The 17,216-nt window shown below is 40.5% G+C and overlaps 2 protein-coding genes across 2 annotated transcripts in view; both read left to right on the plus strand.

Annotated features, from left to right (window-relative positions):
* Window positions 1-2,147: 2,147 nt before the first annotated feature.
* On the plus strand, window positions 2,148-6,838 carry CNGA1 (cyclic nucleotide gated channel subunit alpha 1; the record flags this gene model as incomplete). Its single annotated transcript, XM_082050160.1, has 7 exons — window positions 2,148-2,254; window positions 2,663-2,761; window positions 3,147-3,179; window positions 3,285-3,386; window positions 4,147-4,254; window positions 4,403-4,509; window positions 5,421-6,838. The coding sequence occupies 7 exons, from the start codon at window positions 2,148-2,150 to the stop codon at window positions 6,836-6,838; spliced, it is 1,974 nt and encodes a 657-aa protein (XP_081906286.1).
* Window positions 6,839-14,161: 7,323 nt separating this feature from the next.
* The window catches only part of NFXL1 (nuclear transcription factor, X-box binding like 1), a 50,435-nt gene continuing 47,380 nt past the window's right edge, over window positions 14,162-17,216 (plus strand). The window contains exons 1-3 of the mRNA XM_082050333.1: window positions 14,162-14,458; window positions 15,715-15,885; window positions 16,244-16,353. Of these exons, the coding sequence (XP_081906459.1) occupies window positions 14,299-14,458; window positions 15,715-15,885; window positions 16,244-16,353 (441 nt within the window). The 5' untranslated portion in view covers window positions 14,162-14,298. The remainder of the gene's footprint in view (window positions 14,459-15,714; window positions 15,886-16,243; window positions 16,354-17,216) is intronic.

Raw genomic sequence — 17,216 nt, forward strand, 5'->3', positions numbered from 1 at the left:
CAGTGAGATGAAACCTCCAGTCCTGCTCCAAATGGCAGCTCCTCTTTCCCAGCAAGTCCTATGCTTGGCTGCCATGGCTCCTTCAGCAGAACACAAAACACCCCACGGTGCTTCCACTTACAATAGACACTAACAGAGGCAGAGAAATCTGGTTATTTGCAAAAATGCAGAGAAAATCCTGTTTACCTTAAGAACAGGGAAATGTAGAGTATACAGATTTTTCCCCAGCCTCCAGGCTATGTCCTCTGGATGGGTGTGGATTTCTGTACATGTCCTATTTTACCACACTTCTCATTGTCCTTAACTTCCAGTGCATCTGCAGATCAGTATATCTGGATAGCACACAGTCAAAGATATTTTTTTTTCTTCTTTTAAAATGAAAGAAGACTCAAAGAGCAAAGGTAAACAAGAAAAATGAGTGTCATTGTAGAAATGCTGGTACTGGGAGTCCTAATGTGACCTAACTGGTTTAGAGCCTTCTCTGTTGGAGGAATGATTTCCCTTGAGATGAACACATTTGTATTTGTCTAGTGCCGAGTGACTGGAAGTGGTTGAACACAGCTTTATTTTGCACCAGTATTTGTCAGCTCTGTGGACTCCAGCGTGGCTCTGTGGAGGATATAGGCTAAATCAGGATGGAATTTTGTGTGCCAGCATTAGCAGAGCTTTCAGACCATCTGTAAGCAGACATAAAGCTGCTTAATTCAACCTGGTGTACTTTCAATCTCCACACTTTCAAACACAATTTATCCTTGGAGTAAGTCAGTGGAAATCCTGATGCAGCTTTTAGTCTCCCAGTGAATCTAACCTAATGTTTACAATGCCTTAGAAACTTAGAATCTTTCAATGTGACACCTTAGACCAGATCCTTGCTTTTAAGCATTTAAAGACTGACCAGCAATTCTGGACTACATTTAGGACTGTTCGTGGAAGAACACGTCATAATCTTCAATAGTTATCTTTCTGTTTTGCAGAATTTTGTATATCGCTGTATTATTTATTGCACCAGGTGTCATTCATATGTGATGACTGCTGGAAACATGGGGTTCCTCTCCTGTTTCCTGCATAGGAATATTTTTTAGTTTTATTGACTAATAACCAAAGTCGGGTAAGTCTGGCAATAATGCAGCAGCTTCTCTTTTGCAGTGTACTTGACTACAGAATGGAAGTACTTTCTTTAAGACTGATTCATTCTGTGGCATTTGACTTCATTTATTAGTGGTACAGCTGCTCCTTTGTCAGTTTGTGGCTTACAGACATCTTTATACTCTCACTTCGTATGTGCAGGGTTATTGTTACTGCAGTGGATAACATCTGTTTTATAATCCTATCTAAAAGGCCCTGTCAAGAGCAGATCACACTTGAAGACACAATTCATGCCCAAAGAGCTGGCAGTCTCATTGATGATGAGATGTAACTCATAAAATTCTAAGAATAGTGGCAAAAAGGGAGAGCAGAAGTTATGTTCACTACAACTTATAATTTTTAAAAATATTGATAGGAACAAACCAGACATGAACAGCTACTGACATTTCCATTTAGGTATTTATGTCTGACTTGCTATATCAGTAAGGGGACTCTACTACAATGCTCTTCAAGTTCCTAGTTACAGAACCTACCCTTTGCTCTCAACGGAGTATAACTCTCAGATGTCAGACATATCGAAATTTCTTTCGACATCCAACCACTGGATGTTTCCTAGTTTGGTTTTCAAGATGTCACCTGTGTATGAATCTATTTATCCATCCTGATACAATAAATTATGAGGCTTTGGTTCAAAACCAAATGAAACAGCAGTAGATACTTCAGACACAGTTGTTTAAGTATTTTCAAAGTGTGTGATTAGGCTCAGGAGAAAGATCTAAATTAACGTTTCCTCTAAGACAAAGATGTTTAGAGCATTCTTTTTAGTAGCAGTTGCCTGGTCATTCAGCACACCGAAGCATCCACAGTGCCCTTTCCTGTCTGCTGGGAATGTCATGGGCGAGAGGAAATTGGAAATACAATTGTTGGTTTTGGGGGAAGCAAGGATATAAAGGATTCATCTTTCAGAAAGAAAAATGCCTGTTACTTCTGCTAGTTGTGAAATGACTTGATTTTTTTTAAAATCAGTCTTCCTCAGTTGCCAAGGTAAGACAAACCTGACCATGAAGGTAGGAGTGATTGAGACCCATCACTCCCATACAATTATTCCCAGCGTGGTGGTGCAAGACACCAGTGAAGACCCTGGACCAAGGGACAAAGGGGAAAACAGGTGTGTCAAATTTGCCTTTTTGTGTCTGCTTTTTTGTTTGATTGGTTGAGTTTTTTTGTTCATTTGGGTGGGGGGTGGTGGTGGGTGGGTGTTAGTTTGTTGGTTTAGGTTTTTGTTTGTTTTGTGCTTGTTTTTTATTTGTTTGCTGTTTGTTTTTTATTTGTTTGTGGTTTTGTGTTTTTTTCTTTCATAATTTGCATGGGATTAGCTAAGCATAGATACTTGCCATCATCTAATTTTCTTCACCCCCTGTTAATAAATTAAGTTTTTTGTGATATATTGCTTATTGTAAAATTTAGGAGATTAAAATATGTGTTCTTTCAATTTCCTCAGATAACTTAGCCCATGACTAAAATGGTGAAAAGCAGTCTATGTAAATTTAGATTATTTATTTGTTTATTTAAGTAGATATCATACAAATGTGGTTTTTCTGCTGTTCCCTAGGCAATGGTATCTACCTGGTGCATTTGCACGCTATAATATTAACAACAATAGTAATAAAGACGAGTAAGTATCTTTGCGATTTCATAAAATGCGAGTACTGCAATATTGGTTGTTTAAGTAGCAATGAAAAATAATTATATATATATATCTAAGAATTTCTTTATAAACAGTTGTGTCATTCAAGTAACCCCAAAGGAGACTGCATGTACGTTTGAACTTCATGCACATCAATTATGATGATCATTCTCAATACCAAAGTTATTTGCATTATATATATAAATTTAAAATAAAAGTAGTTCTATGTGAATACAATAAGCAAACCAATTTTCGAAGGCCAAACAGCTGAGTATAATGTTATCTTTACAGAATTAAAATTATTCTAATAAATAAATGTGTAAGCAATGGCTATGTGCATCCCATAAGCCTATCATATTTTTCTTTTCCTTAGACAGGAGAAGAAAAAGAAAAAAGAAAAGAAGAGGTAAGACAAAGAGTAATAGTACTGCTATTTCTAAGACTTCTAATTTGCTTCCAAATATGTTTTAACATAGTCCCTAACAACTGAAAACGTAAATCTATTTCTTAGCAAGACAGAAAAAAAAAAGGATGGAGAAACACAAAAGAACAAGGAAAAAAAGGAGAAAACCAAAAATAAAGATAAGTCCAAGAAGAAAGAAAATAAAGAAGAGTGAGTATTTTAATTTACATCCTGCTATGTTAGTATAATAGAATTGTTTTTGATGTAAAACTGAATCCATTAATGGACATCTTGTAAACAAGATGCTTATACTCCCATATTTTTTGGAGAAGACCCTGCAGCAAAAGCTGTGCCAGTGTAAAGCAATCTCTTCTGCACCTACAAGCAAGTTAACTCTTCTATGACCTAAAAGTTCTTGCTCTAACTCTTGCTTGGTAAATTAATAATTTTCTGGCCAAGGAAAAGAAACTTAAAATAGTGCAGTAGGAACTTGTATTGTATGATTCCACATGCTTTGGTTTCTTTATCTAAATGATGCCAATGTTTCATCTTTCTCAGAGCTAGACTTTTCCCGGTGAGAAAGGCATAATTTGTCTCACTTATTTAAACATTGGTAGTTGTATAATGATTTTATTTTTTGAAAGATGATAAAATCAATTATCAGACAAGACCACTATTTGGGTAGGAAACAAATAAATGTAAAAAGGTTGAAAATACATGTGCCACCATAAACAGAAGTGGGACTACCAAGCTGATTTTTCTCAGCAAAATTCAGATTCCAAAGTGTGCATCCCAAGTCATGCCTAACAAGCAACTTCGTGTTCTCCATACAGTCAAGCAAGGAAGCATAACTTTGATAAAGACCATTTATTTTAGAGTAGCAATTTTTGGAATACCTTTCTTTGAATTTGTTATTTTTATTTTAAGTCTCTCATTAGATCTCCTTTTTTTTTTTCTTCCTATCACTTAGGAAGAAGAAAGATATTTTCATTATTGATCCAGCAGGAAACATGTATTATAACTGGTTGTTTTGCATCACAATGCCTGTCATGTACAATTGGACCATGATTATTGCTAGGTGATGTATGCCTTTAATGACTATATAAAACTTCTGGCAAATCATAGTAACCCTAAATAGATTTTTAAAATATTTTCTTCATCACTGATTTCATGCAAATATTGAATTTTCATTTCATAGTAATTTACTTTTTTATTTTCCCATTCAGAGCCTGTTTTGATGAGCTTCAGCATGACTACTTAGCGATATGGTTTATTATTGATTACATTTCTGATGCCGTCTATGTTGCTGACATGTTTGTACGGACAAGAACAGGTAAGTATACTCAATGGTTAATTATTGCTCTTTTCTGTATTTGTGTCAGGTGGTTTAAAATATTCAGAATACTATTACTCTTATTTTTTGGGTACCCTTGATGAGGTGCAATAGTGAAAAAAACATTGAGATCAGTCTCTGAAAGACTGTAGTCTGTGACCTGTAAAACCAGGAGAAACTCTGATATTTTACTCAAAGAATACATAAAGCCTGAGGTAAACTAGGCATGAGGTAATCTAGAAACAAGCTGTTCTGCCTGTGGCTGACTCAACCAGACAAAATAAATATACAACGCAGCCAAGTGAGAATCAGGGTTCTGAAAAAAGTAGCACCTAAATCTGGATTTTGTATTTAAGGAGATTCAAGTATTTGCTTGATTTTTCAAGACCATTGAGCAAGCAAGACATCCAATTAACTTCAACTGCAACTGTTTCTTTTAAAATCTTATCCTATATTCAGAGCTATTGAGTAGATAGATACACTCAATACAGAACTGAAATTCCCATGTTCAAAGTATTTTCACTCTTTAAACACACTTTTTTGTGTTTGTTTGGTTTGGTTTGGTTGGTTGGTTGTTGGTTTGGTTTGGTTTGGTCTGGTTTTTGTTTATGTTGGGGGGGCAAAGGGGGCAGGGGGAGGTGTCCCCAGACATTTGCAATAGTGGAAAAGTGGAGGGAAAGAATCAGACCTCAAAATGTTTACTTTTCAAAGCTGTGTAGTTTAGTTCAAGCTGAAACATATAGTACGACGTTGAATATTTTGAAATAAGAAATTGCTTATTAAAAAGTAAGAGAAATTGTGTACCATCTGGAACTTTCACAAAAAATATTTTTCAAAGTAGGTTTGCATTGACATTAAACACAACACAGCTGAAGTTGTGACATTTTTTATTATTTACCATTTGATTTTAGGTTACCTAGAGCAAGGTCTTCTGGTGAAAGAAGAAGAAAAGCTTCGAGAGAAATATAAGACATCCTTTCAATTCAAATTAGATTTTCTGTCAATCATACCAACGGATCTCTTATACTTTAAGTTAGGACTGAATTACCCAGAATTAAGAATAAACAGACTACTCAGAGTAGCTCGGATGTTTGAATTCTTCCAGCGAACAGAAACAAGGACGAACTACCCAAATATCTTCAGGATCTCTAACCTTGTCATGTACATTGTGATTATTATTCACTGGAATGCCTGTGTGTACTACTCAATCTCGAAAGCCATTGGATTTGGGGCTGACACATGGGTCTACCCCAACACCTCTGATCCTGAATTTGCCCGTCTGACTAGAAAGTATGTCTACAGTCTCTACTGGTCAACGCTGACCTTGACTACTATTGGTGAAACACCCCCTCCTGTAAGAGATTCTGAGTATTTCTTTGTGGTCGTTGACTTCTTGGTTGGAGTATTGATTTTTGCTACCATCGTTGGTAACGTGGGCTCTATGATCTCCAACATGAATGCTGCAAGGGCAGAGTTTCAGGCAAGGATTGATGCTATCAAGCAGTATATGCACTTTCGGAATGTGAGTAAAGACATGGAGAAAAGAGTTATAAAGTGGTTTGACTACCTGTGGACAAACAAAAAGGCTGTGGATGAAAGGGAAGTCTTGAAGTATCTGCCAGATAAACTAAGAGCAGAGATTGCAATCAATGTTCACCTGGAAACACTAAAAAAAGTTCGGATTTTTGCAGATTGTGAAGCTGGTCTGTTGGTTGAACTGGTTTTGAAACTCCAGCCGCAAGTATACAGTCCTGGAGACTATATTTGCAGAAAAGGAGATATTGGGCGAGAGATGTACATTATCAAAGAAGGCAAGCTGGCAGTAGTCGCTGATGATGGAGTTACTCAATTTGTGGTCCTAAGTGATGGTAGCTATTTTGGAGAAATCAGCATTCTTAATATCAAAGGGAGCAAAGCTGGCAATCGAAGAACAGCCAATATTAGAAGTATTGGATACTCTGACTTGTTTTGTTTGTCTAAAGATGATCTCATGGAGGCTTTAACAGAGTATCCAGATGCAAAGGCTATGCTGGAAGAAAAAGGCAAGCAAATCCTAATGAAAGATGGGTTGCTGGACATCGAAGTTGCAAATTTAGGAAGTGATCCTAAAGATCTGGAAGAGAAGGTCACCTATATGGAAAGAGCAATGGACAGATTACAAACAAAGTTTGCCAGGTTGTTGGCTGAGTATGAAGCTGCACAACAGAAACTGAAAAAAAGACTTACACAAGTCGAGAAAATATTGAAGCCAGTTATAGAGCAAGAATTTGCAGACTTGGAAGAAGCAGATCCATCCACAGATAAACCTGGAGCGTCAAAAGCAGAATAAAACACTGGAGGTTTGTCACAGAGAGAGTGATGCACTTCACTCACAAGAGAGCAGTAGCAGTATACTTTATTGATATAAAGCAGTGACTTAACAAAGTTCAGTGGTAAATGCAACAGTGGTTTAAAAAGATTCAGTGACAAGGTACACTTGGTTATTTACTGCATAGAGGACAGGGTCAGACAAAACTCTTAGTGAGACCCTCCTGTTGAGTCATGAATTTCAGAGAGGACCCCCTTGCATTCTAAACTCCTTCTCAGAGCAGGATATTGACCAGCACTGAGGTTAGGTGGGTGCATTGCCATAAATTAGCCCTTGGCTATTGTATTTTTATCAGTCTCCTCTAAATCCACTGAGCCAGATGCACCCATCATAAACAGATGCTTCCATCACAACAGATGTATCCATCATAACCGCCACTGGAGGTTATCACTTGAGCAGGGTTATGGGCAAAGGTCAGGTCAGGGCAGAGAGGGAGCACACCATCACGTTCCACCCTGTGACTGTAGTCAATTCACCTTACCCTCACAGAGTGGTGGTATGGTCACTTCTTGCCTCTGTACCATAAATAATATATTGATAGTTTGTGTGCTTATTGATCCATGGTAAGTAGGTAGTGAAGTACTATTTGTTTTGTGTTAATTTGTATGTTTTGGGTGGTTGAAGTTGGGTTATTTGTTTTATCACGTATCGAACCTTTATATACAGGATGATTACAGGCAGTAGACACATTAATGTTAGAGTTAGTAAAATCACAACTGTGTGAAAGATGAAATTAAAAGCTCCCATTGCTGTTGGTGACCATTCCAGAAGAGTTTCCCAACAATGATGTTCTACATCCTTCTTCACTCTTTCCAAGACATGGTGCATCTATTCTGTATCACGATGAACTGTGATTAGAGTTTTGTGTCCATTGTTTCGGACGCGTTCTAGCCATTGACACAAGTCTTTATGTTGCAGTAGCTTCTTCACCAATGTAAGCTTCACTCTGATGGGGGTAGGTAATAAATCTTGACTCAATGTCTAACTAGAGTGTAACAATTGATATGATGTAACAGGAGCTGAATATACGATTTTAGTAAAGTTACAAACACAAATATTTGAGTGATTACTCGTATCTATAGTAATGTTATCTACAAATATAAAATCACAAAGGATTCCCATATGAACACATCCTTTTCCAATACATATACAAGTACAGTTTCAGGGATTTCATCAGGATGTATTTCAAAATGTCTAACATTTTGTTTGGTGTCAAGACAAATGTCTTAGGCTTTGATGGTATTACTCACACAAATAAATCCTTGTTGTTCCTGTACAATGCATGCAATAACATCACCAGTTTGCCATTTGTTTCCATTTTGTAGGGCCCATACTCTATGTTCTAATGGAGAGAGAGTATAGCTCCATTGTGATTTAATGCTAACACAATGATTGGCTATATGGTGTACAATGAAGCACTCCGTATTGTTAAGACAAAAGCTGTGGCCTTTTTTTGATGGGGTCATAAGTAAAATTGACTAAATACCACCAGGAGTGGAATTCATTTTCAAATTTAGTCACATTATCTGAAATTGCATTTCAAATTTCAGTGGGTAAGGTGTCCTCTTTACCCTCTTCTCTGCTGCTACCATAGAGTGCATCCACAGTTGAGCTTGGATACAGCTGAGAGCTGGGGAAATATTATTCTGGGCTGCACCAAGTGCATAAAACAAGCTTGATCCCACTCTAGGGTTCTTTGACCACAGCTTAGGAAAAGCAGCATTGTTAGGCTTTAGCATAGTAACATCAATACAGCACTTCTGTTTGCCTTCCTGCAAGGCACTGTAAGAGAAAAAAGAGACTTGTTTCATCAGAGGGAGTCTGAACAGGTTACCCCATTAAAAAGAAGGAAAAGAATCCATCTTGCACTAACTCTATGTTGTGCACCACTGCTATCAGTAGCTTCCCAGGCAAGTGGGCCACAAGGTTGAGTTAAAGTCACAGGCACAGTACCGGTGGATGGTAGATCGGCCATCACAGGCAGTCCTGGCTGTAACGCTGTCAGATATTCTCGTTTCCCACTAAGTGGAGCTCTAAGCTCAGTTTTTGCAAAGAATGCCCAGTTTACAAGGCTTCCGGTAGGCCCATATCGATTATTAAACTGATGTGGTTTGGGATTACTTTTCAATAAGCCATTAGCTCTTTCTACCATCCCACTTGATTGAGGGTAGTATGTGGTGTGGAATACCCATTTAATTCCCTCTTGTTTTGCCCGAACTTGCACTTCCCCTTAAACGAAAAATGTGAACCATTATCCTTTTGGATAACATCAGGAGTAGGCAGATTTAAGGAACAAAACTGTAGCCCTTACACTTTATTTCATCCATCAGCTTTCTGACACTTAGCTGCCATAAAGAAGCTGGAGATTACTTTCACTCCTGTGAGGACGTATCGGTATCTCACAGAGGATTTGAATGGTCTGACATAATCAATTTGACATGTAGACCATAAAGTTTTCCTTCATTGATAGGTAGAGGTTGTGCTTTGGCAGTATGATCTGTTTGTAATTTTGGTCTACACTGGAGGCAATCTGTCAGAAGAGTTTCACAAGTTTTTCTGTTTACACGTCAGTTTTTACTCTGTGCAGCAGAGTTTTTACTCTGTGTGGCCTGGGTTTTGATCTAACCATTCTCCCAGTTGATACCACTCAGGATTTAAGGTGATTTTCCTAATTTTAGTTAGCTTATCTACTTTTCGATTCCACTTTATGGCTTGTTGATTATCCTTAGTATGAGCTTTTACCCATCCCATCTTGAAAGGTGTTTTCCTGGCTATATCTAGTAATAGCTGCCAATCTTTGTTTCTCCAAACAGGGGATCTATTCACTTTCCAGTTCAAGGTTTTCCATTGACAGAGGCACTGTGTGGCACTGGCCAGCACAGCATAAGACTCTACATATATGACTTTTGCTCCAATCTGTGCTGCCAAAACAACTGCTCTTATTTCTCCCACTTGTGCATTTTCTTCACCTTCTTCTGTTACTTGTTTGCCTGTTGTTATATCGAATTCAACAGCCTTATATTGCCATTTACCATTGACCCTTTTTTCTGAAGCATCTGTAAAACACCTGTTTTCTGTTGGAGTACCCTCGGTGAGGCGCAGTGCATCCAGAATGGGCAAAGGTTTAAAAGGTTTTTGTAACGCTAAAGCATCTGTGTTTATGGGCACCTGAAACTTAGAAATCTTAGCATGCCCAGTTAATTGCATATTTCTTGCAACTACTGGTAGGTAGGCATACCATTTTCTGATCGTGGGTTTTTGTGCAACACCTTCTCAGGGCAGTTCCCCTTAGAATTGCTTCTAGTAAATTTAATGGTCCTCTAGTTTGCACAGTTTATGCCTGATGTATATTTTCAACTTGTTTAACTGCTTGTACTAAAGATAAAAGTCCCTTTCCTGTTCAGGATATCGTTGTAGTGTTTCTTTAAACGTGGTTGAGCTGAACAATTAAAGGCTTTTTGGCCCATCAGGGACAATTTAGAACCTGTTACAGTAAGTAACATAGTTGGTGAAACTCCACTGGGCTACAATAGGGTCTCCCAGGTGTACTGGTCCCAGTGACTGATATGTTTTTAATTCTTCAGTTATAGTTTTTACTGCCTTTTTATGTTCTAACTTTCACTCCCGGGGTTTGCCTTTCTGTAAGAGTGAGTATAATAAATAGGAGATGATAGAAAATTCAGGTACATGCTTCCTCCAACATCCTAGAATTTCCATTAGTTGTTCTAACTCCTTCCTTGCAGCCCTTCAGTTTTTCTTGTGGTATCTGGAGGAATCACTGCACTGCCTGTTACACACCAAGTACCTACAAATTTTCCTTCTTTACTTGGTCCCTGACATTTTCTGTGTGGTATCTCAATTTCTGCTTTATTTAGCGTTTGCCATACTGCTGCTGCCGCTTCCTCCACCTTCTCAGGGAAAGTTCCTCCGATCAGAATATCACCTAGATATTGGTAAAGTTTCACACCTTGTGGGAGTAAGACTGTCTGTAAAAGTTCAGCAAGTGCAGCATAAGCAATTGTGGGTGAGTGTTTATACCTCTGGGAGCCTGTTAAAGGTATATTGTATTCCCTCCCAAGTGGGACTAAATTTCTATCTTCCTCCTTCAAGGGAATCATAATGAATGTATCTATTGCCTCTAGTCCTGCCATACATGGGTGTGTGACTGCTTGCAAAGTAGCTATTTTAATGTCTGGTACAGCAGCTGTTAGCAGGGCTGTACTAGCATTCTGGTGCTGATAATCATCTCTTCAATGCCACCTCCCCTCTGGTTTCTGAACTGGCCAGACAGGTGAGTTATATGGGGAGTCATCTCTCCAAATCAGCTTTGACTTCAGAAATCCCATTTTGTGCCATAGCAGAAATCAGATATTGTGGTACATTAGTAATTTTTGAATCAGGTTGGTCCATTTAAAACATCAAAACATAAAATATTTTCATGATGTTCTTTAATTGCAAAGCCAGTAGTCATCATGCGCTTCTTGCCCAGGATTCATAAATTGACCTTGGCAGTTCGACACACAACACTTGGTCTCTTCACACTGATCATCTTCACTCTGCTATGTGGATCACATGCTCAGCCTCTCAGCATCTTCTTGTGTTAGTATTGAAATCTGTGCCTCCATATCTATTAAAAACTTCACCAAGCATCCTTGAGGACCAACTGGAATCAAAATATATGGGCCATCATCACTTATCCACTGATAAGCCTCCACTTTTCAGACAGGCAGGCCCAATTGCCTCCCAGCCATTTCTTCATGCCCTGCAATTCCTCCCTCAGGGGGAGGAAGTGGTTGTCTCCAGTTCTGGGGACTGCCACTGAAGGAGTTGAAGGTCCTTCATTTCGTTTTGCTCTTATCTCAAGATAACAGTAGTAGGCTGAACTTGAATCGTGGCTCTGGGAATGCCGAGGGCTAATGCATTTCTCCATAATTCATTTCTCCATTCCAGAGTCTGTTTGTACGTTTTAAAATTTGTTTCCATTTGATATAGTCTCTGCTGCCTGTTTCACAGGCATTACTTTGCGATCTCCTCCTAGGGCTTCAGGTTTTGTTTTTCAGCTGGTGCATCTTCCCAGCCCATTTCACAGCTGCAGTTAACAATGCTGTGTATTAATTCTGCCCATAAAGGGAGTTTCTTGTTGGCATTTTGAGCGTTAGCCACTAGCATCTTGCAGTTAACCCTTTCCCTTTTCCATCTTTTGTGCCCATAATTACTTTTAGGTGGTCTTTAACGGCTTCCCAATTATTCCAGTTGTCACCAGCCCATTCTTTTAAAGAGTTTGGACTCCATGCCTACATAAATAATTGGTCATGCTACTTGCCATCCTGCTGACTACCAGGTGCATCCATCATGATGGCTGCAGGCAGTTAACGCTCGAGCAGGCTCACGGGGAAAAGGTCAGGGTTGCCAATAATCCAATCCCTCATGGGCTGAATACATTAATTTCTAATCTTTACAGGACCTGACTATTATTATAATTCTGAAAAAAATATTTGTTGAGGTAATGTCACTAATTTCCTACAAGCAGCACATATTTGTCAGGTTCTGAAAAGAAGAATCAAGAATGAGGATGGAAGGTAACACCACACACACACTTTCCAGGAAGCATGCAGGTTTCTCAGTATGTATTTCTGTGCAGTAAAACCTTCTGGGTATAGTTCAGTCAAGTTTTTAAACACGCTTTGTGGCTGAATTTAACTCTCGCACTCTGAGGAGTAGCGGTGAAGGAAATGTGTGCAAAAACAGTTAATGAAAATTTACTCTGAAGAAAAGGAGGCTGAGGCCTGACCTCACCCCTCTCGACAACTACCTGAAAGGAGGTTGTAGTGAGGTGGGTGTTGGTCTCTTCTCCCAAATAACAGGTGATATGGAAAGCAAACAGCCTCACGTTGCTCCAGAGGAGGTTCAGATTGGATATTAGGAAAAAGTTCTTCACGGAAAGGGTTGGCAGGCATTGGAACAGGCTGCCCAGGGCAGTGGTGGAGTCACCATCCCTGGAGGTGTTTAAAAGACATACAGATGAGGTTCCTATGGACATAGTTTAGAGGTAGAATTGGCAGTGTTAGGTTTACAGTTGAACTTGACCTTAAAGGTCTTTTCCAACCTAGATGATTCTGTGAAAAGCAGCTGAAGCCATTACTTCCACAGCCACAGTGGCAGGTAAGAAGAAATCCAAGCATTGAGGAATAAAAAAGATGGCAGCCTGGACAGCAGCAACCTTTTTTCTGATTAACGAGCACGGGACAGGTCCCCACTGCCACTGCTGGTACCTAAAATTAGCAATTAGCAATGGGATGAAGTTCAACAAGGCCAAGTGCTGGGTCCTGCACTTTGGCCACAACAACCCCCTGCAGCGCTACAGGCTGGGCGCAGAGTGGCTGGAGAGCAGTCAGACAGAAAGGGACCTGGGGGTACTAATTGACAGGAAGCTCAACATGAGCCATCAGTGTGCCCAGGTGGCCAAGAAGGCCAATGGTATCCTGTCCTGTATCAAAAATAGCGTGGTCAGCAGGACAAGGGAAGTGATCCTTCCCCTGTACTCTGCATTGGTGAGGCCACACCTGGAGTATTGTGTTCAGCTCTGGGCCCCTCAGTTCAGGAAAGACATTGAAGTGCTGGAGCGGGTCCAGAGAAGAGCAACACGACTGGTGAAGGGACTTGAACATAAGACCTATGGGGAGAGGCTGAGGGAGCTGGGGTTGTTTAGTCTGGAGAAGAGGAGGCTTAGAGGTGACCTCATCACTCTCTATAACTACCTGAAGGGAAGTTATAGCCAGGTGGGGATTGGTCTCTTCTCCCAGGCAGTTAGCAATAGGACAAGGGGGCATGGGCTTAAACTCTGCCAGGGGAAATTTAGGCTGGATATTAGAAAGAAATTTTTTACGGAGAGAGTGATCAGGCATTGGAATGGCCTGCCCAGGGAGGTGGTGGACTCGCCGTCCCTGGAGGTTTTTAAACTGAGATTGGACATGGCACTTAGTGCCATGATCTAGTAAATGGACTGAGGTTGGACCAAGGGTTGGACTCGATGATCTCTGAGGTCTTTTCCAACCCAGCCGATTCTGTGATTCTGTGGTGCTGTGTAACTAGTGCCACTGCCCCCCCGCCCGGCACCACCAGCGCCCACGCCCGCTGGCGGCTCCAGCCCCTGGCCCCGCGTGCCCGCGCAGCCGCGCGGCGCCCCGGTGCACGCTGGGTGTTGGAGTCCGCAGCAGCCACTTCCGGCCTGCCCGCGCGGGGAGCGCTGGGAGTTGTGGTCGCGCTGCCGCGGGAGCCCAGCGGCGTCCTGGCCGCCTCTGCCGCCGCTTCCGGACGAGGGGCCGGGCCGGGCGGGACAGCTGCCGCGGGGCGGCTCCAGCCGGGGGTGTGGGGCAGGGTCGGCCTCTCGCCGCAGTCCATCGCTCACTGGCGGGGCAGAGATGGAGGCGCCCTGGCGCCAGGGCGGCCGGGGCCGGGGCCGCGCCAGGCCTGCTCCCGGGCTCGCCGACCGCGCTGGAGCGGCTGCCCGACCCCCGGCCCCGAGGGCCCGCGGCGGTGCCGGCGTTGCGGCCGCGGAGACCAGCGGCAAGGGGGCCAGCGGTGAGTGTCGCTTCCTCCCCCCTACCCCGGCCCGGGGCTGCGGGGTCCCGTGCTGGGGAGCCGGCTGTGGCCCGGAGCCCAGCCGGGCCTTGGGGACCCCCTACAGACGCCTAGATCGGGGCTCTCCCGAGGGCCGTACGTGTGGGTTCGCTCCTCGGCGCTGGCCAGTCCGTGTGCCGCCTCCTGGAACCTTCAGGGGGAACTGGGGGCTCGGGGGCTGGTCCTTCCCGGGAGGCACAGCCAGCGCCCCTCGAGCAGGAGAGGAGCGCATGGAGTACACGGCGCAGCAGCTGTTTTTCCGTACGGTTGGAAGTACCCCGGAGAGCGCTGCCCGCTGTGGTCGATGTCCCACATGGCCCCGCAGCGGAAGGGGCGCGGGGCCGCGGTGAGTGCGAGTTACACCTCGCAGGTACGGAAGTGCCAAACGCTGGCCCCTTTCGAGTGGCAGCGTAATTCTCTAAGGAAAGCCCTAAAACTATACTTCACGAACCCTAGTAAATATACTTGGTGCAATAGCTTAATGCGGAAAACTGCGAAGTTCTTAAGACCTGTGACCTGCTGAAGACCTTTATGTCTCTGTGGTATGTTATCTTAAAGGCACTTTGGTTTATTATGAACTCCGTTAAGTTATATATTTTTTTTCTCCATGTGATAGTCTTCCTTTATTTCATATACAATAACTTTTTAAAAAGCTTATATTAAAATACCCTGTCCCTTTTAATGTTGCCAGCTGTGAAATTGCATGAACACACTATTGCAATAAAGACTTATTGAATGGAGAGAGATCAATAAAAGTCATATAAAAACAAACAAGCCCCACCAAATGCTGGGAGAGGTACCTGTAGGGTACCAGCAAATTATAACAATTGCTTTTGTCATTCTTTTCCTGATTATTTTTTTCTTCTTCCTCATGATATAAAAGTTGTGTTTGTGTGGAAAGTGTGTGTGTGGGTTTTTAAGTATCCATTTCATAAAGCAGCATTTTAGATGCCTATATTCTAGCATATTTGGTTGGGTTTGTCTGCAGTAATTAACAGATGATAATTCTTGCTGTGGATTTTATTGATAATACTTAGTAAAGAAGAAAACACAATTTATCTTTTCTTGTGTGGTGTTGAAAATGTAGCAACTTACTGCCCTTAAAAATATAAAATCACCAAGCTCTTTAAAGAAAAGGACAGTTGAAAGTATGTAAAACTTAATGTGGTTATGATTGACTTACACTATTAATAATTATTAATCTGCTCTCTTAATAGAATTAACTTCACAGAAGAAATTTGATGAAATTAAGAAGGCTAATCAGGCTGCTGCAAAAAAGCTAGTTGAAGACCAATTTAGCTCCTCGTCTGAAGATGATGATGAAGATGCTGAAGAAAAACAAGGAAAGATTTTGGTCAAAACATTTAACATTTACACCAGTCAAACTGGTAACTTTTTTTCATTTATTTATTTTTATTTTGGTATGAAAGCATAAACAATGCTGTATTACTGGCTGTGTATTAGATTTGTTCCATAATTGGAGGGAAAGCCCTTTATTCTGATGTCTTGTGTTAAAAATACTTGTTCCCAGCAATGCACACTGGCAATATTTCTTGCCTCTTATGCAGAATCAATGGTGCAGTTTGGAAACTGTCTGAAGTACTTCTAATAATGTGGTTTTGTCATAATATTTGACTGGCATTTGTACAGAGAAAAAAAGTATATATACTTTTACAGTAGTCTTAAGATGTACAGAATAGCAGATCAAACGTTACTGATTGTTTTTAAAATCTTTATACGTTAAAGATGGAGATGCAAGTGAACTGGAACGTACAAGACAGTACATGAATGAAGCTTTTCAGTCAGGGGCTATGACATGTCTCATCTGCATTGCTTCAGTTAAAAGAAACCAAGCTGTAAGTATTTTACAGTAGGTTTTGAGAATAAAGTGTATATAACTGCCTGAATAACTTGTGTTTAATTATATTACTAATATAATTATTGGGATTGATAGTTTTAAAATGTTACAATTCTTAATGCACCATTTGATATCTTCGGGTTTTTCAAGCAATTGAAGAAATAAGTGCTTATACTTATGTAACTTATAATCAGAATATGTATTTTTTGACATGTGTTTATTATTGTAATATCAAATAGTTATTTTTAAATTTCAGATGGTAGCAGATGGAAAAAAAGAAGTGCGGGAAGGCCAATACTTGCAGTGACTTATTGAATAAACTATGTCATAGCAAGCACAAATGCAAGAAATACTAGGAAATTAGGAAGTATTCTTGTTAGAGTTATAGCAAGGGGGCCAAGATAAACTTTGCTACTCCAAAGGCTGATCAGGTGAAAGAGAAGAGTGACATGTCTGGGTAGATTGTCTTACTTCATATAGGTACTTTTTTCATGGGAGAGATTTCAGGACAAATCTTTTTTGCTTTCATTGTTATGTTTCAACTTCCCTTTGATGTTGACAAGCCCAATACTGTTTCTGTTACAGTTACTTAAATCAAAAACATTTTTGCAGCTGAATGTTAAAAGAAAAAGATACAGAAAATCTTTAACTTGTTATGTTGGATGTATATGGATTATAAGTATCTAATGAAACTGTAGTCATTAACTCTTCTTTTAGAAAGAAATGCAATATATTTTGTATTAATTCTTAACATATTTATTCTATATTTTTTCAGACCTTAACATGTATGTTTAGCTTGATTTTTAAAGTTCTGTGTCTCTTGATAGAGTTAATCTCAGCAGAAGTGAAATGATTTGGTAA

The sequence above is a fragment of the Streptopelia decaocto genome (assembly GCF_964273445.1).
Source record: "Streptopelia decaocto genome assembly, chromosome: 4".
Classification (NCBI taxonomy): Eukaryota; Metazoa; Chordata; class Aves; order Columbiformes; family Columbidae; genus Streptopelia; species Streptopelia decaocto.